This window comes from Mauremys mutica, chromosome 12 (assembly GCF_020497125.1).
Source record: "Mauremys mutica isolate MM-2020 ecotype Southern chromosome 12, ASM2049712v1, whole genome shotgun sequence".
Classification (NCBI taxonomy): domain Eukaryota; kingdom Metazoa; phylum Chordata; order Testudines; family Geoemydidae; genus Mauremys; species Mauremys mutica.
Genome location: NC_059083.1, coordinates 37,328,633 through 37,354,926, shown reverse-complemented (window position 1 = coordinate 37,354,926; position 26,294 = coordinate 37,328,633). Strand labels below are relative to the sequence as shown.

The 26,294-nt window shown below is 43.8% G+C and overlaps 1 protein-coding gene and 1 pseudogene across 1 annotated transcript; both read right to left on the bottom strand.

Moving 5' to 3' along the window:
- Nucleotides 1–30: 30 nt before the first annotated feature.
- On the bottom strand, nucleotides 31–927 carry LOC123346736 (annotated as a pseudogene).
- A 17,598-nt stretch (nucleotides 928–18,525) lies between these two features.
- On the bottom strand, nucleotides 18,526–19,482 carry LOC123346223 (olfactory receptor 14A16-like). Its single transcript, XM_044983505.1, has one exon. The coding sequence runs from the start codon at nucleotides 19,480–19,482 to the stop codon at nucleotides 18,526–18,528; it is 957 nt and encodes a 318-aa protein (XP_044839440.1).
- Between the last annotated feature and the right edge of the window lie 6,812 nt (nucleotides 19,483–26,294).

Below are 26,294 nucleotides of genomic sequence, written 5' to 3'. Positions count from 1 at the left end.
TCTGGAAATTTTATTCTTAGTTAATAATGTTCACCTAGTCAGTTTCCTCAGAGCACTTTTAATTTCCTTGTTCCCCATGCTGTAGATGATTGGATTCATAATCGGTGGCACCACGGAATAGAGCACACCCACCACAAGATCCAGACCTGATAGACAGAGGGAGGGTGGTTTCACATAGGCAAAAGTCCCAGTGCAAATAAACAAGGAGACCACAATGAGGTGAGGGAGGCAGGTGGAGATGGCTTTATGCCGGCCCCGCTCAGAGGGGATTCTCAGCACCATGGTGAAGATCTGAACATATGACACAATTATTAAAACAAATCAGCTTATAGTTAAACATGCAAAAAAGGCAATAACCCCAACTTCATTGAGATATGAGTCAGAGCAAGTGAGCTTGAGTAGCTGTGGGATTTCACAGAAGAATTGATCCACCATGTTGCCTCCACAGAAGGTTAATGCAAATGTGTTCCCAGTGTGCAGTGCAGAGCAGAAAATACCACTGATCCAAGCACTGGCTGCCATTTCAATACAAACTCTCCAGTTCATCAGAGACGCATAGTGTAGTGGTTTGCAGATGGTGACGTAGCGGTCGTATGCCATGATGGTGAGAAAACCAAAGTCAGCTGCAGTGAAGAAAATGAAGAAGAAGACCTGGGCAACACACCCAGAATAAGAAATCGACCTGGTGTTCAATAGGGAATTGGCCATGGACTTGGGGATAATGACAGAGATGGATCCGAGGTCTATCATGGACAAATTCATCAAGAAGAAGTACATGGGAGTGTGAAGATGGTGGTCCAGGGCCACAGCTGCAATAATGAGGAGGTTCCCCATCAGGGCTGCCAGGAAAATCCCTAGAAACACCACAAAGTGTAAAATCTGCAACTCTTGAACCTCAGAGAAGCTCAGGAGAAGGAATTCGGCCATGGTAGTTTGGTTGGACATTTTCCTTCTCAGGACATCGTGTGCTGCCTATGGAGGGATGGGCAAGGGCAATGTCAGGATAGAGCACTTCTGCCTCTTTACCCCTGACAATCACACCACGAGTCAGGAGCATTATCATCACACCACTGTAAATCAGTATAGCACCCTTACAGTCAAAGGATGGCTCCATTTCTACCATCTCACTATCCATCCAAGATGTGGCTTAATAAAAAGCAGTGTAAATATGGAATGAGTCACAACACAAATTGAACAATCTTAGGAATGATGGTCCTGCTATTGCGACAATGGAGAGCTATTTTAGGAGAGGATAATGAGACACTGCCTGCACTATGAGCTAGGAGCGTGATTCCCAGCTTGCATACACACACTCACAGTAGCTCAATTAGAGCTGGTGCGAGTATAAATTGTCACCATAGCATGGGCAGTGGCAGTGGAGGCACAGCTAAGCATGTTCCCTCAGGGCACAGAGGAGGTTGTAGCTGTGCCCATGGCCCCACAGATACACTGCTATTTGGACTCGCGCTAGCACTCATCAAGCTAGTGCAAGTATGTAAGCGGGAAATTACACCCCTAGCCCTTAGTTTAGACATAGCCTAGGTGAGTTTGGCTTGTGTAGCCTAGCAAAACACCAGTTGAGAGGGGATACAATCACTCTCTGTAAATAGATCAGGGAGATAAACACCAGCGAGGGAGAAGAACTGTTGATTCTAAAGGACAATGTTGACATAAGAACAAATGGCGATAAACTGGCCATGAGTAAATTTAGACTGCAAATGCAGAGAAGGTTTGTCCCCGTCAGAGAAGGGAGGGCCAGGAACAGCCTAACTAGAGCAGACAACCCAACTAGATTAACATGGGGATGGGTCAATTTCTGATGGAGATTATATGACGGGGTTGCCCAGTGGTAGCAGAGGATTGGATTTGATGACTCAGGTCCCTTCCTGTCATAAATTCTTATGACAACACTTGGACAGGAAACTACACTTCTAAACCACCTGCACAGCCTGATTCCATTGTCCTAGGGAAACACGACACAGACACACCCAGCACACTGAGCACCAGCTCATCTCTAATAGTTCCTCTCTCCCTTTCCCTGCCTTGCCCAGGGCTGCCCAGAGCGGGTTCAGGTACCGGTGAAAAAAAAAAATTCAGGCCCCCCAGCAGGGGTGGACTGGCTAAAAGTCTTTACCCGGGATTTGTATTGATGTGCGGGGAAAAAAATGCCTTGCCTGGTATACAAATGAAAGATGGAATAGGAAAAGAAAACATTTATTCTTAAAGAACATATAAAAAAATTAAACATTTAAAAAAACCTTATATTAAAATCACATATGCAACATAGTCGGGCCCTGGGCCCCCTTCCAGACCACCGGGTCCCAGTAATTTGTACCGGCTTCCCCCCACTCTCGTCGGCCCTGGCCTTGGCTAGTTGCATTGTGAGCTCCTGTGGGGAGTGTCTGTGTCTTACTATGTCTGTCTTCTGAACCCTTGTCAAGAGCATTGATGTTTAGCTAGCATCAGTGAGGGGCAGAGGCTCTGCTGCTAGAATAGGAGAGCTGGGTTCACTTCCCGTTAACCTCCTTTGTCTTCTTGGGTTGTGTCAGGATAGCCAGAGCTTAGCTGGCCAGTTCAACTCCTACTCTAAGTTGAAAGGTGCTAGTGGGTATAAAACACATTCTGTGGCTAACAGCTTTGCTTGTTACTCAATTTTTATCCTCTACTCGCTATTCCTTTAAAACAGAAATAAACACAGTTGCAATAGCACAAATGGATTGGAAATCATGGTATTATTCAAAACTATTGATGTTTCCCACTTTTGCTAACAACTCCATTTCCAATAAGGGGCAGTCAGAAATTTTCGTTCACATTTTTGTTTTCAAAAACAGAATTTTAAACTAAACAAAAATGGTCACGGAAAGTGTCTGTGATACTATTTTTAAAAAAAAAATTGGAAACCCCAGTTTTCTTTTGTTTTCAAATTAAAATTTTTAATTTTCAACAGTTTTCAACTGAAAAAAGTAGCTTTTGGCTGCCAAGTCTCCAAAATTTTTCTGATTTTGGGTTTCTAGTGCAAAGTCAAAATTTTCCACTGATTTTTTTTTCTGACTGGATCTAGATGTATGACTAAATAGACAGCAAAAGCCTTACAGAGTTCAAAATGTAATTTACGTGTAGGGTCTTACATATGCTCTGTATATTAATCCCCAAATATATTTAATTGAAATAATGAACTTACTGTGCAGGTCATTGTGGATTTTTCCCAAACCTGTGATGCATTCGATCCTCCAGTGCCAGGATTCTTTGGTCATTATCTATCTAACTCCATTGTTAACACCACTGGAGTATCTAAAAGCCAAAAGCTAAGCCATGTAAGAGTAATTTCTCCTCTCACTCTTAGACTGATCTGACAGAGCTAGGCACAAACCTGTTGCCCTCAGTAGATGAGCTGTGTGCAGCTGGCTTTGAGCTTCACTGATATTAAAGAACTGATGCTGTGGAAGGTGATTTATCCATGTCTATTTTCAGGCTTATGGGACTCACTCCCCGGAGCTCTGCACAGCTCAAAAGCAGAGGCCCAGAGGCAAAAGTTTAAAGAGTCATAGAGAAAGCCAAAAGGAGCCATTATGATCCTATAGTTTGACCCTCTGCATAGCACAGGCCCTAGAATCTCCTCCAAAGTTCCCCAACTCCAGCCCAGTTCTATGTTATCTGTGGGTCAGGATCACAAAGGTATTTAGGCACCTAAAGATGGAGACAGGTGCCTAGTGGGATCTATCAAAGCTCCTAAGTGATCCAGGTGGCTAAGTCCTATTGACATTCAATGGGAGTTAGGAGCCTAATGTGCTTAGGTGCTATTGTAAATGTCAATAGGTCTGTATTCCATTCTTAGGTGCCTAAACCCCTTGCAATCCTGGTCCTGTGTCTATCTCATTAACTTCCAAGGCCTGGGCTTCTCTTGAATTTCAGAAACATTAAACCTGAGTTTTGCAAAGGAGTCTAAGGGAGTAAGACATGAACTCCCTTAGGGTATGTCTGCACTACAAGAGTAGTTCGATTTAACTTAGGTCGAATTTGTGGATTCGACCTGATGAATTCGAATTTGTGTATCCACACTAAGGACACTAATTCGACTTTGTGAGTCCACACTAACGGGGCACGCGTCGACATTGGAAGCGGTGCATTCTGGGCAGCTATCCCACAGTTCCCGCAGTTCCCGCTTCCCATTGGAATGCTGGGTAGAGCCCCCAATGCCTTCTGGGGGAAAAATGTGTCGAGGGTGGTTTTGGGTAACTGTCGTCATTCAACCGTCACTCCCGCCCTTTCTCCTTGAAAGCGCCGGCGGGAACTCTGTTCGCGCACTTTTCTGGTCAGTGACAGCGCGGACGCCACAGCACTGCGAGCATGGAACCCGCTGTGATCATCGCTGCACTTATGGCCGTTGTCAACTCCTCGCACCTTATCGAACACCTCTTCCACAGTCAGCTGCTGAGAAATCGGGCGAGGAGGCTCCGGCAGCGCGGTGAGGACATGAAGTCTGAGAGTGGCACAGACCTCTCACAAAGCACGGGATCCCGCGCCGCGGAGATCATGGTGGCAATGGGTCATGTTCATGCTATGGGACGGCGATTCTGGGCCCGGGAAACAAGCACGGACTGGTGGGACCGCATAGTGCTGCAGGTCTGGGATGAATCACAGTGGCTGCAAAACTTCAGGATGCGTAAGGGCACTTTCCTTGAACTGTGTGACTTGCTCGCCCCTGCCCTGAAGCGCCAGGACACCCGGATGCGAGCAGCCCTGAGTGTGCAGAAGCGAGTGGCCATAGCCCTCTGGAAACTTGCAACGCCAGACAGCTACCGGTCAGTAGCGAACCACTTTGGCGTGGGCAAATCTACCGTGGGGGTTGCTGTGATGCAAGTAGCCCACGCAATCGTTGAGCTACTGCTCTCAAAGGTGGTGACCCTGGGAAACGTCCAGGTCGTCATAGATGGCTTCGCAGCGATGGGATTCCCAAACTGCGGTGGGGCTATAGATGGCACTCACATCCCTATCCTGGGACCGGCCCACCAGGCCAGCCAGTATATTAACCGAAAGGGCTACTTTTCAATGGTGCTGCAAGCACTGGTGGACCATAGGCGACGTTTTACCAACATCTACGTCGGGTGGCCAGGCAAGGTTCATGACGCGCGTGTGTTCAGGAACTCTGGTCTGTTTAGACGCCTGCAGGAAGGTAGTTTCTTCACGGACCACAAAGTAAGTGTTGGGGATGTGCAGATGCCTACAGTGATCCTCGGGGACCCAGCCTACCCGCTAATGCCCTGGCTCATGAAGCCCTATACAGGCGCCCTGGACAGTGACAAGGAGCTCTTCAACTACCGGCTGAGCAAGTGCAGAATGGTGGTGGAGTGTGCTTTCGGACGTCTCAAGGGGAGATGGAGGAGCTTACTGACTCGCTCGGATCTCAGCGAAACCAATATCCCCATTGTTATTGCAGCTTGCTGTGTGCTCCACAATCTCTGTGAGAGCAAGGGGGAGACCTTTATGGCGGGATGGGAGGTTGAGGCAAATCGCATGGCTGCTGATTACGCTCAGCCAGACACCCGTGCGATTAGAAGAGCCCAGCGGGAAGCGCTGTGCATCCGGGAGGCTTTGAAAGCTAGGTTCCTCAGAGAGCAGGGTAACCTATGACTGTCCAGTCTCTTTACAGAGAAGCGGAACCTGCCCTGTTTCAGTTACTATTGACTTTTTTCAGCGGTTACATACCCCGTTCACCAGGTTTCCCCCCTTCCAACAGACGTTTAAAAATAAAGTTATTGGAACATTTTTAATTAACAAAGTTTTCTTTACTAACGAATTCTCGTTCAAGGGTTCCAACAGGGACGCAGACTGTGGTGGGTACGGTGTGCAGTGATGTACAGACCGCTTCTACACTCGAGGACTAACAGGCTCCTGCTCCTACGTCGGTCTCTGGGGGGAGGACGGTTACCGGAGGGTGTGCAGGAAGGGGTGGGTTTGCAGGAAGGGATGAGGGGTGTGTGGGAAGGGTGAGTAGGTGTGGGGGGATGATGGCTCTGGCTGGGGCTCAGGGCATTGGAGAGGTTCATGGCTAGGGTGGAAGGGCATGGTAAGGGCAGCCTGCCTTGCCATTTGTGGTTTTCAGGCGCTCGGACCCTGGGGCAACATACACCTTCCAGACTGACCTGGGGCAGCAGACACCTCACAGAGTGACCCGGGTGCCTAGTGATTGCACTCTGTGTGTGACCTGCTGTTGATCCTGCCCCCATGTCTGTACCCTGTTAATGGTGGCTGTCCTATGCAATTAACAAACCCCTCCCCCGCCCTTCACACAAAGTCTTCTGCAAAGAAACATGACGGAAACAGTAATGAACAGCAAACTATTTTTAATACTCAACTACACAGTTGGGGGATGAAACTGGGATTTGGGATCGGGTGAGCCAGGAAGGCAAGCAATTCTCATACTTTAGGGAATGAGAGCTGTTTGTACATGAGCGCTCTGCTGGGGTGGAGTGACAGTTTTCACGGCCCCTAGCGCCCCTCCTTCTTGTTATTTTGGGTGAGGGGGGGACAGGACTTTGTGGCGGGGGAGGGCGGTTGCAGATACAGTTCAGGGGGGCTCTCTACTCCTGCCTGCAGTCCTGCAGAACATCCACAAGGCGCCGGAGCGTGTCCGTTTGCTCCCTCATTAGTCCAAGAAGTGTTTGAGTCGCCTGCTGGTCTTCCTGCCGCCACCTGTCCTCCCGTTCGCTGTGTGAGCGCTGCTGCTGAGAGAGGGTCTCCCTCCACTGGCTCTGCTGGGCCGCCTCAGCTCTGGAGCAGGCCATCAGTTCAGCGAACATTTCGTCCCGAGTCTTTTTCTTTCGCCGCCTAATCTGCGCCAGCCTCTGTGAGGGGGATGCCGGGGCAGTTCGGGAAAGAGCCGCAGCTGTGTGATGGGAAAAAGGAAGTGATTTCCTTCCAAAGATACATGTTTGCGAACACTGAACACAGTCTACTCAGTTTCTGTGAACAAGACCATACAGGGCACCTAATCTCATGCGCTCTCAGGACAAGTTCGAATTTTCGGCATTCGCTTTCATTGCCTGGGGTCTTGCACTGGAGATTGGACAAGCGGGGCAGGACAGCAGAATCCGTGTAGCAGCCAGGCCTGGTAAGCCGTAAACTTTAGGCTGCTTAACAGTTAATGGATAGCAGTGCCCTCCTGCTGCAGGCAATCTGGAAAGCATAAAGTCTGACCCTGTTCCAGCCCCTCGCGGCTGTCCCCGGGAAAGATCCCTGTATGCTTTTCCTCTGCAGCCTACAACACGTGGCTGTTAAACGACGGTCATTGTTATGCAAAGGAAAAGTCAAGCATTCACAATAGTAACATTAAAGTAATTCCCCTAATTAGATGCAGCAGTCGCCGAGCGAGATCACCCTGAGGCGGGTCTCCAGGAGAAACAGAGAGCGAATGCTGCGTGAATCCCTGCACAGACCAGGACCCTATGCTGCCATGCTGGTCGAGGCGATGCTCCCATTATACCTCAGGATGGCCTGGCGCTGAAGAGTGTGCTTCCACAGAGCACCCAACAAGGCACCTCTCCCCAGGAACCTCCTGCGAAGGCATTTCGAGTACCTCTCAGAGAGCTTCATAGAACTGTCCCAAGAGGATTTCTGTTCGATCCCTATATGCATTGATCTTCTTTTTATATAGTTTTTATTCCTGTTTTGTTAAAAAATAAATGTTTACATGTTTATAGCACTTACCGACTGATCCTTCCCCTGATTCGGAGTCCGGGTTAACGGCCGGGGAGGGTTGGTAGGGGATCTCTGTGAGGGTGATGAAGAGATCCTGGCTGTCGGGGAAAGCAGTATTGTAACCGCTGTCGCCTGCCTCGTCCTCCACAAACCCTTCCTCATCTTCCCCATCGGCGAACATCGCCGAGTAACTGCCCCTCGACACTATCCCATCCTCAGAGTCCACGGTCACTGGTGGGGCAGTGGTGGCAGACCCACCGAGAATGGCATGCAGTGCCTCGTAGAAGCGGCATGTCTGGGGCTGGGCTCCGGAGCGTCCGTTTGCCGCTTTGATTTTTTGGTAGCCTTGTCTCAGGTCCTTGATTTTCACGCGGCACTACGTTGCATCCCGGCTGTATCCTCTGAGTGCCATGGCTTTGGAGACCTTCTCGTAGGTCTTTGCATTCCGTTTTTTGGAGCGCAGCTCCAAAAGCACAGACTCATTGCCCCACACAGCGATCAGATCCAAGACTTCCCGGTCAGTCCATGCTGGGGCCCTCTTTCTACTCTGAGATTGCATGGACTCCTCTGCTGGAGAGCTCTGCATCGCTGCCAGAGCTGCTGAGCTCGCCACGACGTCCACACAGGAAATGAAATTCAAACTGGCCAGACAGGAAAAGGAATTCAAATTTTCCCGGTGCTTTTCCTGTATGGCTGATCAGAACATCTGAGCTCGGACTGCTGTCCAGAGCGTCAACAGAGTGGTGCAGTGTGGGATAGCTCCCGGAGCTAGTAAGTTCGATTTGCATCCACACCTAGCCTAATTCGACATAGCCATGTCGAATTTAGCGCTACTCCCCTCGTCGGGGTGGAGTACCGAATTCGAACTAAAGAGCCCTCTAGGTTGAATTAAATGGCTTCCTGGTGTGGATGGGTGCACGGTTAATTCGAATTAACGCTGCTAAATTCGAATTAAAGTCCTAGTGTAGACCAGGCCTTAGACTCCTTTTAACATTCTAGCCTACGATAACAAGTATAGCCAGGTAACAGTGGCTAGAAAGGTGATCAAGACACTAAGTTAGCTCAATTCTTTGTGCCTCAGTGTCTCCAGGCCTAACATGGGACTTATAGTGATTCCTTAATTAGGGCATGACCCACAATTTTTTTTTCCTCTAGGTAGGTGCTGTGAACCTTCTCTTTGTTAAGCTATGTGTTGATATATTGTTTGTGTTTGTTTGTTTGTTTGTTTTATGGAAAATTGGGTATTCAGCTAAACATTTTTTTTCTCAAAATATTTTCTTGGAAATATTGATTATTCTTGGAAAACTGAAAACTAAAAAAAAATGGTTTTCATCTTAAAATGTGCACTTTTCAGCTGAATTTTTTTGACTGACAAAAAGTAAAAAATGAATATATAAATAAAAGTCATATTTTGGGGTTTCGGTGAAAATTCAAAATTTTGCAGAGGGGAATAAGATTTCTGACCAGCAGTAGATATTTCATTACATTGATACCAAAAATCAAAAACAGTTCAGATTGAAATTTCACATTTATGTTCTTAAATTTCCCCTGTATATTAATCCCCCAAAATATAGTTAATTGAGATAGCAAATTTACTGTGCTGGTCTTTGTGGAGTTTGTCTCAGCTTGTGATTCCTTCAGTTCTCAACCATCAGTATTGTTTAGTCTATCTACCTGTCATGCACCCATCATTGTATTAGCCCACAGTCGTTTCCATGTGTTCAGCTGAGTTATGCTGATTTACACAGGCTGGGATCTGGCCCACTCTCTCCAATGGAGCTATGTCAATTTACACCAGCTGGGGATGTGTCCCATTACAGTTTCAAATCCATATTCTGTGCCTGTGAATCTGAACTGAAGACAAGTCACAAGTTCCTAACTCTTCTGCACGTCCTTAATTCTTTGCCTTTGAGATTAATTAGAAGTGTAACTTTTAATGGTTAAGGATCGATTCATTCAATCCTCGGGGGGAACTTGGAGGAATTCAGTGTTGCTAAGATTTTCTGTATCTAGTCTTTCTTTTTCTATTGGGATGAATGGCCCAACTTTATCGTTCTTTCTTTCTTTCTTTCTTTCTTTCTTTCTTTCTTTCTTTCTTTCTTTCTTTCTTTCTTTCTTTCTTTCTTTCTTTCATAGCAATTCCATTTTTTTCTTACCTCATACAACAGCTCATCAAGCAGCAGTTGCAATGTTTCATGTCATTAGTATATATCAGCCGTAATTTTATTGAAGTCAGTGGGACCTGGTCCCCAGTTTGTGTAAATTGGCATAGTGTTAAGGAGCTCTGTTGCTTTGCCTAAGTTGAGATTTTGAAGAACTTGCAAAAGAAACAAAACATAACAGTAATAATAATAATAATAATAATAATAATAATAACAACAACAACAGAAGCAGGAAGCCTGTCAAAGAGTCAGTGGGCCAACTGGATGATTGAGATCCTAAAGGAAGATAAGGCCATTTCAGAGAATCTAAATGAATTCTTTCCATCAGTCTTCACTTCAGAGAATGTGAGTGAGACCCCACACCTGAACCATTCTTTTTAGGTGACAAATCTGAGGAACTGTCCCAGAATGTGGTGTCAATAGAGAAGGTTTTGGAACAAATTGATAAATGAAACAGTAATAAGTCACCAGGACCAGATGGTATTCACCCAAGAGTTCTGAATGAACTCAAATATGAAATTGCAGAATTACTAACTGAGCTATGTAACCTATCGCTTAAATCAGCCTCTGGATCAGATGACTAGAGGATAGTTAACGTAACACTGATTTTTTTAAAAAGGCTCCAGAGGCAATCCTGGCAATTACAGGCCAGTAAGCATAACTTCAATACCAGGAAATTGGTTGAAACTACAGTAAAGAATAGAATTATTAGGCACATAGATAAACACAATATGTTGGAGGAAGAGTCAACATGGCTTTTGTAATGAGAAATCATGCCTCACCAATCTATTATAATTCTTTGATGGTGTCAGCAAACATGAGGACAAGGGTGATACACTCAACACAGTGTACTTGGACTTTCAGAAAGCCTTGACAAGGTCCCTCACCAAAGGCTGTTAAGCAAAATAAGCAGTCATGGGATAAGAGGGAAAGTCCTCTCATGGATCGTTAACTGGTTAAAAGATAGTAAACAAAGAGTAGGAATAAATGGTCAGTTTTCCTATTGGAAAGTGATAAATAGTGGGGTCTCCCAAGGATCTGTACCGGGACCAGTGCTGTTCAACATATTCATAAATGACTGGAAAAAGGGGTCAACACTGGCATGGCAAAGTTTGCAGATGATACAAATTTACTCAAGATAGTTAAGTCCAAAGCTGACTGAGAGGAGTTACAAAGGGATCTCACAAAATTGGGTGTATGGTCAACAAAAGAGAAGATGAAATTTAGTGTTGATAAATGCAAAGTAATGCACATGGGAAAACATAATCCCAACTATACATACAATATTATGGGGTCTAAATTAGCTGTTACCACTCAAGAAAGTGGAGTCATTGTAGATATTTTTCTGAAAACATCTGCTCAATGTTCAGCGGCAATCAAAAAAGCTAACAGAATTTTAGGAACTATTAGAAAAGGGATAGGTAATAAGATAGAAAATATCATAATGCTTCTATATAAATCCATGGTACACCTACACCTTGAATAGTGCATGCAGTTGTGCTCACCCCATCACAAAAAAGAAAAGAGACGACAAAGGGAGGATATGATAGAGGTCTATAAAATCATGTATGGTGTGAAGAAAGTGAGTAGGGAAGTGTTATTTACTCCTTCACATAACTGAAGGGCCAGGTGGTCACCCAATGAAATTAATAGGCAGCAGGTTTAACACAAACAAAAGAAAGTACTTCACACAATGCACAGTCTACCTGTGGAACTTATTGCAAGGGGATGTTGTGAAGGCCAAAACTATAATGGGGTTCTAAAAAGAATTAGATAAGTTCATAGAGGATAGGTCTATCAATAGCTATTAGCCAAGATTATAAGGCATGCAACCCCATGCTCTGGGTTTCCATAAACCTCTGACTGCCAAAAGCTGGGACTGGACGTCAGGGGATGGATCACTCAATGGTTGCCTGTTCTGTTCATTCCCTCTGAAGCATCTGGCATTGGCTACTGGTAGAGACAGGATACTGGGCTAGATGGACCATTGATCTGACCCAGTATGACCGTTTTCAGGGCCAGCTTTAGGCCTATTCCACCAATTCCCCCGAATTTGGCCCTGCACCTAAGAGGGCCACGCACCCAGTGAGAATCCCTTCCCTGGCTAGAGATGCCTTTTTAATTTTTACTCACCTGGTGGCACTCTGAGTCTTCGGCAGAACTTCGGCAGTGGGGAAAGGATAAATGGACACAAATCAGATATTAGGAATGGCAATATACAAAAACCTATAGGAGAACACTTCAACCTCCCTGGCCACACAATAGCAGATCTTAAGGTGGTCATCCTGCAGCAAAAAAACTTCAGGACCAGACTTCAAAGAGAAACTGCTGAGCTTCAGTTCATCTGCAAATTTGACACCACCAGCTCAGGATTAAACAAAGACTGTGAATGGCTTGCCAACTACAAAAGCAGTTTCTCCTTCCTTGGTTTTCACACCTCAGCTGCTAGAATAGGGCCTCATCCTCCCTGATTGAACTAACCTCGTTATCTCCAGCCTGCTTCTTGCTTGTATATATATGCCTGCCCCTGGAAATTTCCACTACATGCATCCAACGAAGTGTGTATTCACCCACGAAAGCTCATGCTCCAATACGTCTGTTAGTCTATAAGGTGCCACAGGATTCTTTGCTGAATCTACAGAGTGTGATCATCCTATTTGTATAAATGTACCACTCTTGTATCTGATACTTGACACCAATTGTAGCAGTTTGTTTAATTGGGAAAGGGGAGAAACTGAGGCAGTGGCAAGTCTGACACCAGTTGGCCCTATCCCTAATCCAACAAAACACTTAAGCATGAGATTCACTTCCAGTTTTCAATGGGACTACATACGTATTTAAAGTTAAGCATGTCCTGAAGTGGTTTGCTGGATCAGGGCCTTAATGCAGAATATTCAATGGAGGGGAGTTTCGAATTCACAATCATGAGTGTTCTGAACAGATCCTCAGGTTGTGTAAATTCTCAGAGCTCTGTTGACTTCAATGGAGATATAACAATTTACACCAGCTGAGGATTTGTCCCATCCTTTTTAAGGTACCTGCATAGGCTGGTTGATGGTTGAGTGATCTAAGACTCTGTCTTTCCCCCAATCAGCTGTTCCGGTCTCTCTATGGAGATATGGGTTCAAATCCCACTCCTAACACATCCTTTCATATAAGCAGGAGCATTGTCAGCTGATTAAGATGTGATAATTCTCCTCTATTCAGCATTGGTGAGGCCTCATCTGGAGTATTGTGCCCAGTTTTGGGCCCCACACTACAAGAAGGATTTGGAAAGAATCCAGCAGAGGGCATCGGTGACATTATTGATATAAACTGGGACCATATAGAACATGGTTTGCAACCAAGGTCCTGTAGTGGCACCAAATCTTAGGTAAAGGGGATCATCTAAGGTGTCTAAGACCAGGTTATGGGTTTCTGGTTATGATTATGCTGTCTGTATGTCTGTGTATCATTTTGTAGTTGAAGTTATAAGTATTGGCTCTGTATTGTCTGTATTTTGTACTTGTGCTCTGCTTCTGGGTGACACCGCAGACAAGTTGGTGTTAGCCCTGCCTAGCCTGCTTGATTGCCCATTAAGGACCATCAGCTACACAATTGACCCATGGAAAGAAGGCAGACACGCCTTGTGACTCAGCAAAGTATGCAGGGACTTGTCCATGTGACTCCAGACTCCATTTTGCTGTAATTTTCCACAGTAAGGACAAAGAGGTTCTTACACCTGGAAAAGCCTATATAGGGCTGATGCCTCATCTCCATCTTGTTTTCAATCCTGCTTCTACCTCTGGAGGGACTTTGCTACAAGCTGAAGCTCTACACAAGGGACTGATGACCCAACCCAGCTGGGGATGTTCCAGAGATTTGATTTGAACCTGCAGTTTACTCCATCACTGCTACAAGCCTGAACTAAGAACTTTGCCATTACCGTATGTAATTGATTCCATTTAACCAATTCTAGCTCTCATCTCTACCTTTTTCCCTTTATGGATAAACCTTTAGATTTTAGATTCTAAAGGACTGGCAACAGCGTGATTTGTGGGTAAGATCTGATGTGTATATTGACCTGGGTCTGGGGCTTGATTCTTTGGAATCAAGAGAACCTTTTCCTTTTATTGGGGTGTTGGTTTTCATAACCATTCATCCCCAGGACAGGTGGCACTAGTGGTGATACTGGGAGACTGGAGTGTCTAAGGAAATTGCTCGTGTGACTTGTGGTTATCCAGTGGGGTGAAACCGAAGTCCTTCTTGTCTGGCTGGTTTGGTTTGCCTTAGAGGTGGAAAAACCCCAGCCTAGGGCTGTGACTGCCCTGTCTGAGCAATTGGTCCTGAACTGGCACTCTCAGTTGGGTCCCGCCAGAACTGCATCGTCACAGCATCAAAAATTATTAGTTTTGGAGTAGCAGCTGTGTTAGTCTGTATCTGCAAAAAGAACAGGAGTACATGTGGCACCTTAGGGTACGTCTATACTACCTGCTGCATTGGTGGGTAGTGTTTGATGTATTGGGGATAGATTTATCGCATCTTGTCTGGACATGATAAATCGATCCCTGAATCAATGCCTGTACTCCACCTTGGTGGGAGGAGTAAGCGGAATCGATGGGGGAGCCGCGGGAGTTGACTTGCTGCTGTTAGAATGGCCAGGTAACTTGAACTAAGATACTTTGACTTCAGCTATGCGAATAGTCCGCGGCTCCCCCGTCGACTCCGCCACCGTCGTTCACGGTAGTGGAGTTCCGGAGTCGACGGGAGCGCGTTCGGAGTTCGATATATCGCGTCTAGATGAGACGCGATATATCGAACTCCGAGAAGTTGATTGCTACCCACCGAACCGGCGGGTAATGTAGACGTATCCTTAGTTCGAACCTCCCCACTAGTGTAGCCCAGGCTTTAGAGACTAACAAATTTGTTTGAGCTTAACCTTTTGTGGGCTACAGCCCACTTCATCAGATGCATAGAATGGAACATATAGTGAGGAGACATATATACATACAGAGAACATGAAAAGGTGGCAGATGCCCTACCCACTCTAAAGGCTAATTAATTAAGATGTGCTATTATCAGCAGGAGAAAAAAAACTTTTGTAGTGAATCAAGAGCCCATTTGAGACAGTTTGACAAGAAGGTGTGAGGATACTTAACATAGGGAAATAAATTCAATGTGTGTAATGGCTCAGCCATTCCCAGCTTCTATTTAAACCTAAGTTGATGGTATCTAGTTTGAATATTAATTCAAGTTCAGCAGTTTCTCCTTGGAGCCTGTTTTTGAAGCTTTTCTGTTGCAAAATTGCCACCTTTAAGTCTGTTACTGAGTGACCAGAGAGGTTGAAATGTTCTCCTATTGGTTTTTGAATGTTATGATTCCTGAAGTCAGATGTGTGTCCATTTATTCTTTTGCGTAGAGACTGTTGGGTTTGGTCAATGTACATGGCAGAGGGGCATTGCTGGTACATGATGGCATATATCACATTGATAGATGGCTGGAGCACATGACTTATAAGGAGAGGCTGAGGTAACTGGGATTATTTAGTCTGCGGAAGAGAAGAATGAGGGAGGGATTTGATAGCTGCTTTCAACTACCTGAAAGGGGGTTCCCTAGAGAATGGATCTAGACTGTTCCAGTGGTACCAGATGACAGAACAATGAGAAATGGTCTCAAGTTGCAGTGGGGGAGGTTTAGGTTGTATATTAGGAAAAACTTTTTCACTAGAAGGGTGGTGAAGCACTGGAATGGGTTCCCTAGGGAGGTGGTGGAATCTCCTTCCTTAGAGGTTTTTAAAGTCAGGCTTGACAAAGCCCTGTCTGGGATGATTTAGTTGGGGATTGGTTCTGCTCTGATCAGGGGGTTGGACTAGACGTTCCATGATATTCCATGATATTCCAACCATGATATTCTATTTAACCACGAGATCTTCTATGATCTAAAAAATAAAAAGGAGTCATATAAAAAATGGAAACTAGGTCAGATTACAAAGGATGAATATAGGCAAACAACACAGGAATGCAGGGGCATGATTAGAAAGGCAAAGGCACAAAATGAGCTCAAACTAGCTATGGGAATAAAGGGAAACAAGAAGACTTTTTATCAATACATTAGAAGAAAGAGGAAGATCAAGGACAGGGTAGGCCCACTGCTCAGTGAGGAGGGAGAAACAGTAGCAGGAAACTTGGAAATGGCAGAAATGCTTAATGACTTCCTTGTTTCGGTCTTCACCAAGAAGTCTGAAGGAATGACTAATATAGTGAGTGCTAATGGGAAGGGGGTAGGTTTAGAAGATAAAATAAAAAAAAGAACAAGTTAAAAATCACTTAGAAAAGTTAGATGCCTGTAAGTTACCAGGGCCTGATGAAATGCATCCTAGAATACTGAAGGACCTAATAGAGGAGGTATCTGAGCCTCTAGCTATTATCTTTGGAAAATCATGGGAAACAGAAGAGATTCCAGAAGACTGGAAAAGGGCAAATATAGTGCCCATCTATAAAAAGGGAAATAAAAACAACCCAGGAAACTACAGACCAGTTAGTTTAACTTTTGTGCCAGGGAAGATAATGGAGCAAGTAATTAAGGATATCATCTGCAAACACTTGGAAGGTGGTAAGGTGATAGGGAATAGCCAGCATGGATTTGTAAAGAAGAAATAGTGTCAAACTAATTTGATAGCTTTCTTTGATAGGATAACGAGTCTTGTGGATAAGGGAGAAGCGGTGGATGTGGTATACCTAGACTTTAGTAAGGCATTTGATACAGTCTCGCATGATATTCTTATCGATAAACTAGGCAAATACAATTTAGATGGGGCTACTATAAGGTGGGTGCATAACTGGCTGGATAATCGTACTCAAAGAGTAGTTATTAATGGTTCCCAATTCTGCTGGAAAGGTATAACAAGTGGGGTTCCGCAGGGGTCTGATTTGGCACCGGTTCTGTTCAATATCTTCATCAACATCTTAGATGTTGGCAGAGAAAGTACGCTTATTAAGTTTGCAGATGATACCAAACTGGGAGGGATTGCAACTGCTTTGGAGGACAGGGTCATAATTCAAAATGATCTGGACAAATTGGAGAAATAGTCTGAGGTAAACCGGATGAAGTTTAATAAAGACAAATGCAAAGTGCTCCACTTAGGAAGGAACAATCAGTTTCACACATACAGAATGGGAAGAGACAGTCTAGGAAGGAGTACGGCAGAAAGGGATCTAGGGGTTATAGTGGACCTCAAGCTAAATATGAGTCAATAGTGTGATGCTGTTGCAAAAAAATCAAACATGATTCTAGGATGCATTGACGGGTGTGTTGTGAGCAAGACACGAGAAGTCATTCTTCCGCTCTACTCTGCACTGGTTAGGCCTCAACTGGAGTATTGTGTCCAGTTCTGGGCACCGCATTTCAAGAAAGATGTGGAGAAATTGGAGAGGGTCCAGAGAAGAGCAACAAGAATGATTAAAGGTCTTGAGAACATGACCTACGAAGGAAGGCGGAAAGAATTGGGTTTGTTTAGTTTGAAAAAGAGAAGACTGAGAGGGGACATGATAGCAGTTTTCAGATATCTAAAAGGGTGTCATCAGGAGGAGACAGAAAACTTGTTCACCTTGGCCTCTAAAGATAGAACAAGAAGCAATGGGCTTAAACTGCAGCAAGGGAGATTGAGGTTGGACATTAGGAAAAAGTTCCTAACTGTCAGGGTGGTTAAACACTGGAATAAATTGCCTAGGGAGGTTGTGGAATCTCCATCTCTGGAGATATTTAAGAGTAGGTTAGATAAATGTCTATCAGAGATGGTCTAGACAGTACTTGGTCCTGCCATGAGGGCAGGGGACTGGACTCGATGACCTCTCTAGGTCCCTTCCAGTCCTAGAGTCTATGAATCTATGAATCTATGATTCTATGAACTGATCTACTGAGGGAAGGGAAACAGAGCATGTTAAAAATGTTTCCAGTTGAAACAGCTTGAAGTTCAAACACCAATTACTTAGGATGAACTGTTTGTAGATGAGCTGTGGAGTAAGATATTGTGAGAGAAATTCTTTGGTAAATAATGTTTAATAATTAATTTTTATAAAAGCAGCAAAGAGTCCTGCGGCACCTTATAGACTAACAGATGAACTGGAGCATGACCTTTCGTGGGTGAATAACCACTTTGTTGGATGCATGTAGTGGAACTGTCCAGAGGCAGGTATATATATGCAAGCAAGAAGCAGGCTAGAGATAAAGAGGTTAGTTCAGTAAGGGTGGGTGAGGCCCTCTTCTAGCAGTTGAGGTGTGAAAACCAAGGGAGGAGAAACTGCTTTTCTAGCTGGCTAACCTTTCACAGTCTTTGTGAATGGATTAAACAAAGGATTAAACAAAGCATAGTCTTGAATAGGAAATGAGTCTCAATAATTTGCATAAACTATTCATTATCTATCTATCTATCTATCTATCTATCTATCTATCCAACAATTCACAATTAAATAGAAATCTATCATTATGACACAATTAGGTTATGTGTTAGGACAAAGAATGGTCCTCTCTCTCTGTCTATCTAATTGCAGACTCTTCCTTTGTCTGTCATATATGCAGTGTACACAACTATGCAAAGATAGTATTCTAATACTAGTAACAGGCCAACTTCTTAGATCCTTTCTCAGTTTGGATTGTGTTTGTAAAGAAACAGAGATAAAAACCATGTTCATAAAAGAAATATAGACATTTTATTCTTGCTGAATAAACTCCACCCAGTAAGTTTCCTCAGGGAAGCTTTGATTTCCTTGTTCCTCATGCTGTAGATGATCGGATTCATAACTGGAGGCAGCACAGAATAAAGAACAGCCACCATGAGATCCAGACCTGATGGAGAGCTGGAGGTGGGTTTCAGGTAAGCAAAGATGCCCGTGGAAACAAACAAGGAGATCACAATGAGGTGAGGGAGGCAGGTGGAGAAGGCTTTATGACGGCTCTGCTCAGAGGGGATTCTCAATACTGTGGTGAAGATCTGAACATATGACACAATTATGAAAACAAAGCAGCTTGAGGCTAAGCACACACTAAAGATGAGAAACCCGACTTCACTGAGGTCTAAGTCAGAGCAAGCAAGCTTGAGTAGCTGGGGGATTTGACAGAAAAATTGATCCACCACGTTGCCTCCACAGAAGGATATTGCAAACGTATTTCCAGTGTGCACTGCAGAATAGAGAATAACACTGATCCAGGCACTGGCTGCCATTTGGACACAAGCTCTTCTGTTCATCACTCTCTCATAGTGCAGTGGTTGACAGATGGCGACATATCGGTCGTATGCCATGATAGTCAGTATGGCAAAATCTGCTGAAGCAAAGAAGAAGACAAGAAAGACTTGGGCGACACATCCAGAATAAGAAATCAATCTTGTGTTCATGAGGGAGTTGGCCATTGATTTGGGGATGATGACAGAGATGGTACCGAGGTCTAGGATGGACAAATTCATCAGGAAGAAGTACATGGGGGTGTGAAGGTGGTGGTCTAGGGCTACAACCATGATGAAGAGAAGATTCCCCATCATGCCTGCCAGGTAAATCACTAGAAACACCACAAAGTGCAAAATCTGCAGCTCCCGAATGTCAGAGAATCCCAGGAGAAGGAACTCAGTTATGTTGGTTTGGCTGGACATTTTCTTTCTTAGTTCATCGTGTCCTGCTGTGGAGGGAAAGACAAGGGCAATGGTCAGGATTATAGTGAGAGACGGAGTGACTCTGATTCCTCTCTCCATAATATCTCATGATGTGAATGTCAAAGGTGCACAGCATTCATAATTTATATTGATTGGAGGAACATGTGTTCCTCATTGTTCACAAACAAAGCACTATTCTGGTGTGTTATCACAGGAGTGACAGGTTTCAGAGTAGCACACGTGTTAGTCTGTATCCACAAAAAGAACAGGAGTATTTGTGGCACCTTAGAGACTAACAAATTTATTTGAGCATAAGCTTTTGTGGGCTACAGGCCACTTCATTGGATGCATAGAATGGAACATATAGTGAGAAGATATATATACACATACAGAGAGCATGAAAAGGTGGGAGTTGTCTTACCAACTCTGAGAGGCCAATTAAGTAAGAGAAAAAACTTTTGAAGTGATAATCAAGATAAGAAGTGTGAGAATACTTACATGGGGAGATAGATTCAATGTTTGTAATGGTTCAGTCATTCCCAGTCCCTATTCAATCCTAAGCTGATTGTATCTAATTTTCATATCAATTCGAGTTCAGCTGGAGTGTGAATTGGCATCACTCCTTTAAAGTCAATGTAGCTAAGTCAGTTTATACCATCTGAGGATCTGGCCAAATATGTGGCTTGATCAAATGCAGCATGGAGGATGGAACAAAGTAGAACCCAAATCCAACAATGTTAGCCAATCTTTTGCCCCTATTGCTACAGACACCAGGCTCATAACTTGGCCATGAATCTAAAATGCCCACACAGCCTGATTCCCACTTTCCTGGGAAATGCAGCAAAGACTTATCCAGAGTCCCACATGGCAGCTCATCTGTGATTATTTCATCCCGACACCACACAGACAGCCTGCTGCCTGTTTACACGTTGATTTATGGCATCAAATCATAGCTGCATTTCCATCTCTGGGCGATGATGGGCTAGTAGCATTGTTCAGTTACTGCTAGGTTGTATTGTTTCCTTCTGTGACTTTATGTCTGTCCTGTGTGGGTCAGTGGCAGCCAGGAGACTTGGGTTCTACTCTTGGCTCTGCCACTGACCTTCACTGTGACCTTGGGGCAGTCACTTCTGCCTCTCTTTCCCCTCCCTCCATTTGTCTGTCTTGTCTACTTTGAATGTAAACTCTTTTGGGGATGGACTGTTTCTTCCTAGGTGTATGTTCTGTGCACATGTGGACAGTATTTTGTTTAGCGGGCAGCAGTGTGGGACAGAAACAGTGATGGTAGAAAAGGAGAGCTAAGTTCTAGTTCCATCTCTCTCCTATATGTCCTTGGGTAGGATCAAGATAGACAGTCTTTGTCTGGGGGCTTCAACACTCTGGGCTTCAGTTATAGAGAGGTTAGTATGTTTAAAACATATTCTGTGGGATACCAACTTCGCTACTCACTTAGTTTTACCACCCTGCAGCTACCCCTTTGAATAGGTTGCAATAGAGGGAATGGGTTGGAAACTGTGGTGTCATTGGACAATATTCATGTTCCCCAAAGCTAAGTTAGACAATTTCTGCTTTATTTCAAAGGAAAATTGAGTTTTCAGTTGAATACATTTTCATAGAAAGCCTCTGCTAGCCGTAAAAATGAAAACATTTTTTATTATGACTAAAATTTTTCAGTTTCCAACAGTTTTAGGATGAAATTGTTTGGATCTCACAACCTCAATGAAAAGTTAATTTTTGCTGATGAATTTTTTTACAAAAAATCTGATCATCTCTAGATGTCTGCATAATTTGATAGTTAAGTCGTAAAGAGTTATAATGGCAATTCATAGTTCTGATATTAAATTTTCCCTGTACATTAATACTCTAACATATTTAATCGAAATAGAAAACTTACTTTCATAGAATCATAGAATCATAGAACGGGAAGGGACCTTGAGAGGTCATCTAGTGCAGTCCTCTGCACTCCTGGCAGGACTAAGTATTATCTAGACCATCCCTGACAGGTGTTTATCCAACCTGCTCTTAAAATGATGGCGATTCCACAACCTCCCTAGGTAATTTATTCCAGTGCTTAACCAGTCTGACAGTTAGGAAGTTTTTCCTAATGTCCAACTTAAACCTTCCTGGTTGCAATTTAAGCCCCTTGCTTCTTGTCCTATCCTCAGAGGTTAAGAACAGTTTTTCTCCCTCCTCCTTGTAACAATCTTTTATATACTTGAAAATTCTTATCATGTCCCCGCTCAGTCTTCTCTTCTCCAGACTAAACAAACCCAATTTTTTTCAATCTTCCCTCCTAGGTCATGTTTTCTCGACCTTTAATCATTTTTGTTGCTTTTCTCGGGACTTTCTCCAATTTGTCCACAACTTCCATGAAATGTGGTTAACAGAACTGGACACAGCACTCCAGTTGAGGCCTAATCAGCGCAGAGTAGAGCGGAAGAATTACTTCTCGTTTCTTGCTTACAACACTCCTACTAACACATCCCAGAATGAGGTTTGCTTTTTTTGCAAAAGTGTTGAACTGTTGACTGATATTTAGCTTGTGATCCACTATGACCCCCAGATCCCTTTCCACAGTAAACTTTCTTAGGCTGTCATTTTCCATTTTGTATGTGTGCAGCTGATTGTTCCTTCCTAAGTGGAGTACTTTGCATTTGTCCTCATTGAATTTCATCCTATTTACATCTGACCATTTCTCCAGTTTGTCCAGATGATTTTGAATGATAATCCTATCCTCTAAAGCACTTGCAACCCCTGCCAGCTTGGTATCATATGCAAACTTTATAAGTGTATTCTCTATGTCATTATCTAGATCACTGATGAAGATATTGAACAGAACCAGACCCAAAACAAATCCCTGTTGGACCTCACTCGTTACACCCCTCCAGCATGAGTGTGAACCACTGATAACTACTCTCTGGGAACAGTTTTCCAATCAGTTATGCACCCACCTTATAGTAGCTCCATCTAGGTTGTATTTCTCTAGTTTGTTTATGAGAAGTTCATGCCAGAAAGTATCAAAAGCCTTACTAAAGTCAAGATATACCACATCTATTACTTCTTTCCTATCCACAAGGCTTTTTACCCTGTCAAAAAAAGCTATCAGGTTGGTTTGACATGATTTGTTCTTGACAAATCCATGCTGACTGTTTCTTATCACCTCATTAGCTTCTAGATGCTTGCAAATTGATTGCTTAATTATTTGCTCCATTATCTTTCTGGGTACAGACGGTTAGCTGACTGGTCTGTAACTCCCTAGGTTGTCTATATTCCCTTTTTATGGATTGGCACTATATTTGCCCTTTTCCATCCTTCTGGAATCTCTCCCGTCTTCCATGACTTTTCAAAGATAATTGCTAATGGCTCAGATATCTCCGCAGTCAGCTCCTTGAGTATTCTAGAATGCATTTCATCAGGCCCTGGTCACTTGAAGACATCTAACATGTTTAAGTAATTCTTTTCCTGTCTTAGCCTCTGATCCTACCTCATTTTTACTGGCATTCACTATGTTAGATATTCAATCGCCACCTACCTTCTTGCTGAAAACTGAAACAAAGAAGTCATTGAGCACCTCTGCCATTTCCACATTTTCCGTTGTTGTTTTCCCCCCCTCATTAGTAATGGGCCTACCCTGCTCTTAGTCTTCCTCTTGCTTCTAATGTGTTTGTGGAATGTTTTCTTGTTACCCTTTATGCCCCCAGCTAGTTTGACCTCATTTTGTGCCTTGACCTTTCTAATTTTGTCCCTACACACTTGTGATATTTCTTCATATTCATCCTTTGTAATTTGACCTAGTTTCCAGTTTTTGTAGGACGCTTTTTTGAGTTTTAGATCATTGAAGATTTCCTGGTTAAGCCAGGGAGGTCTCTTGCCATATTTCCTAGCTTTCTTACTCAGTGGGATACTTTGATCTTGTGCCCTTAGCAATGTCTCTTTGAAAAATTGCCAACTGTCTTCAAATCTTTTTCCCCTTAGACTTGCTTGCCATGGGATTTTGCCTACTAACTCCCTGAGTTTGCTAAAAAGTCTGCCTTCCTGAAAACCATTGTCTTTATTATTCTGTTTTCCAACCCTCCATTGCTTAGAATCAGGAACTCTTATCATTTTGTGATCACTTTCTCCCAAGCCATCTTCAACTTTCAAATTCTCAACCAGTTCCTACCTATTTATCACAATCAAATCTAGAACAGCCTCTCCCCTAGTATCTTTCTCCACCTTCTGAAATAAAAAAAATGTTTCCAATGCATTCCAAGAATTTGTTGGATAATCTGTGTTCTGCTGGGTTATTTTCCCAACAGATGTCTGAATAGTTGAAGTCCCCCATCACCATCAAGTCCTGTGCCTTGGGTGATTTTGTTAGATGTTTAAAAAAAAGCTTCATCCACCTCTTCTACCTGAACATAACATAACATAAGAACATAAGAACGTCCATACCAGGTCAGACCAAAGGTCCATCTAGCCCCGTATCCTGTCTACCAACGGTGGCCAATGCCAGGTGCCCCAGAGGAAGTGGACCTAACAGGCAATGATCAAGTGATGTCTCTCCTGCCATCCATCTCCATCCTCTGACAAACAGAGTCTAGGGACACCATTCTTATCCATCCTGGCTAATAGCCATTAATGGACTTAACCACCATCAATTTATCCAGTTCTCTTTTAAAAGCTGTTATAGTCCTATCCTTCACAACTTCCTCAGGTAAGGAGTTCCACAAGTTGACTGTGCCCTGCGTGAAGAAGAAATTCCTTGTATTTGTTTTAAACCTGCTGCCTATTAATTTCATTTGGTGACCCCTAGTTCTTGTATTATGGGAATAAGTAAATAACTTTTCCTTATCCAATTTCTCCTCATCACTCATGATTTTATATACCTCTATCATAGCCCCCCTTAGTCTCCTCTTTTCCAAGCTGAAGAGTCCTAACCTCTTTAATCTCTCCTCATATGGGACCCATTCCAAAACCCTAATCATTTTAGTTGCCCCTTTCTGATCCTTTTCTAGTGCCAGTATATCTTTTTTGAGATGAGGAGACCACATCTCTATGCATTATTCGAGATGTGGGCGTACCATTGATTTATATAAGGACAATAATATATTCTCAGTCTTTTCTCTATCCCCTTTTTTATGATTCCTAACATCCTGTTTGCTTTTTTGACCGCCTCTGCACACTGTGTGGACATCTTCAGAGAACTATCCACGATGACTCCAAGATCTTTTTCCTGACTTAGTGTAGCTAAATTAGCCCCCATCATATTGTATGTATAGTTGGGGTTATTTTTTCCAATGTGCATTACTTTACATTTATCCACTTTAAATTAGTTTTGTGAGATCTTTTTGAAGTCCATCACACTCTGCTTTGGTCTTAACTATCTTGAGCAGTTTAGTATCATCTGCAAATTTTGAGACCTCACTGTTTACCCCTTTCTCCACCTAGTTAGGTGGTCTGCAGTAAATCCCTACCATGACATCACACTTGTTTTTTTTTACCACTTTTATGCTTACCCAGAGACTTTCAACAAGTTTGTCTCTTATTTCTATCTCAACCTCAGTCAAGTGTATACATTTTTAATGTATAAGGCAACACCTCCTCCATTTTTCCCTGCCGCTCCTTCCTGACTAAACTGTACCCTTCTATACCAATATTCCAGTCATGTGTATTATCCCACCAAGTCTCCATGATTCCAACTATGTCACAGTTGTGTTTATTTATTAGAATTTCGAGTTCTTCCTGATTAATCCCCATACTTTTCACATTAGTATACAGACATCTAAGATACTGATTTGATTCCCCTCCATTCCCCGCAGTTTTGTCTTGTCTCTCCCTTATTTCTGCTAGAGCAGCCCATGCTCCCCCCAGATCCCGACCCTTCTCCCAGGTCTCCATGTTTTTGACTTACCTGTGGGCTTTGGTCACCTGCCGCCGTTGAACCTAGTTTAAAGCCCTGCTCACTAGGTTAGCCGGTCTGTATCCAAATATGCTCTTGCCCTTCTTCTTTATCCCAATTTGCAGTGCATTTGATCTTGCAGTGTTAGGAATCGTTGGTCATTATCTATCTATCTATCTATCTATCTATCTATCTATCTATCTATCTATCTATCTATCTATCTATCTATCTATCTATCTACCCACTGCCAGGATTGTTTGGTTTTCTCTCTCTCCCATGCCCCCATCACTGTGTTATCCAACAGCTGTTGTTGTGCCCCTTCACTGCATGTTCTGAGTTGCAGCGTCTCTCTGCAGTTCCTAGCACAGACGGGTGCTCCCTGCTACCTTCCTAGGGCAGGCTTGGGTGAGAGGCGATGGACTAATTGGGATCAGGGACTGAAAGCCCTTCCCAGCTCTAGAGCTGATCCCACCTTGTGCAGGCTTCAGACACAGTCGCAGCCCAGGATGTTCCTGTTGAGGCTAAATAGCTGAATCTGGTCTCCAGGGATGTGAGCCCAGCTCTGATCTCACCTCGGAGCAAATCACCCTGACAATCTGCGCTAGCTGGTCCTAACCCCCCAGAGGGGGTACAGCACCTGCCCTGGATCTCACACGATGGCAGCATCCCTGGAAGGACCCTTGGCTAAAAACAAGACAGGGCTGAATCACAAAGGGGGTCCCCACAGGATGGCAAAATAAAATATAAATTAGTAGCACAGACATGTGACCTAGAATAGCTGAGAGCCTAGTGGCACCAGAGTCTCAGCTGGCCTGGAATGGCCTGTTCCTTCATTAAGTTAACATAATTACCTCTGAGTGAGCAGAGATGGTCTTCTCCAGCATTGCACCAGCCACTCTTGGGATGCAGCCACCAGAGGAACCCAGAGCTC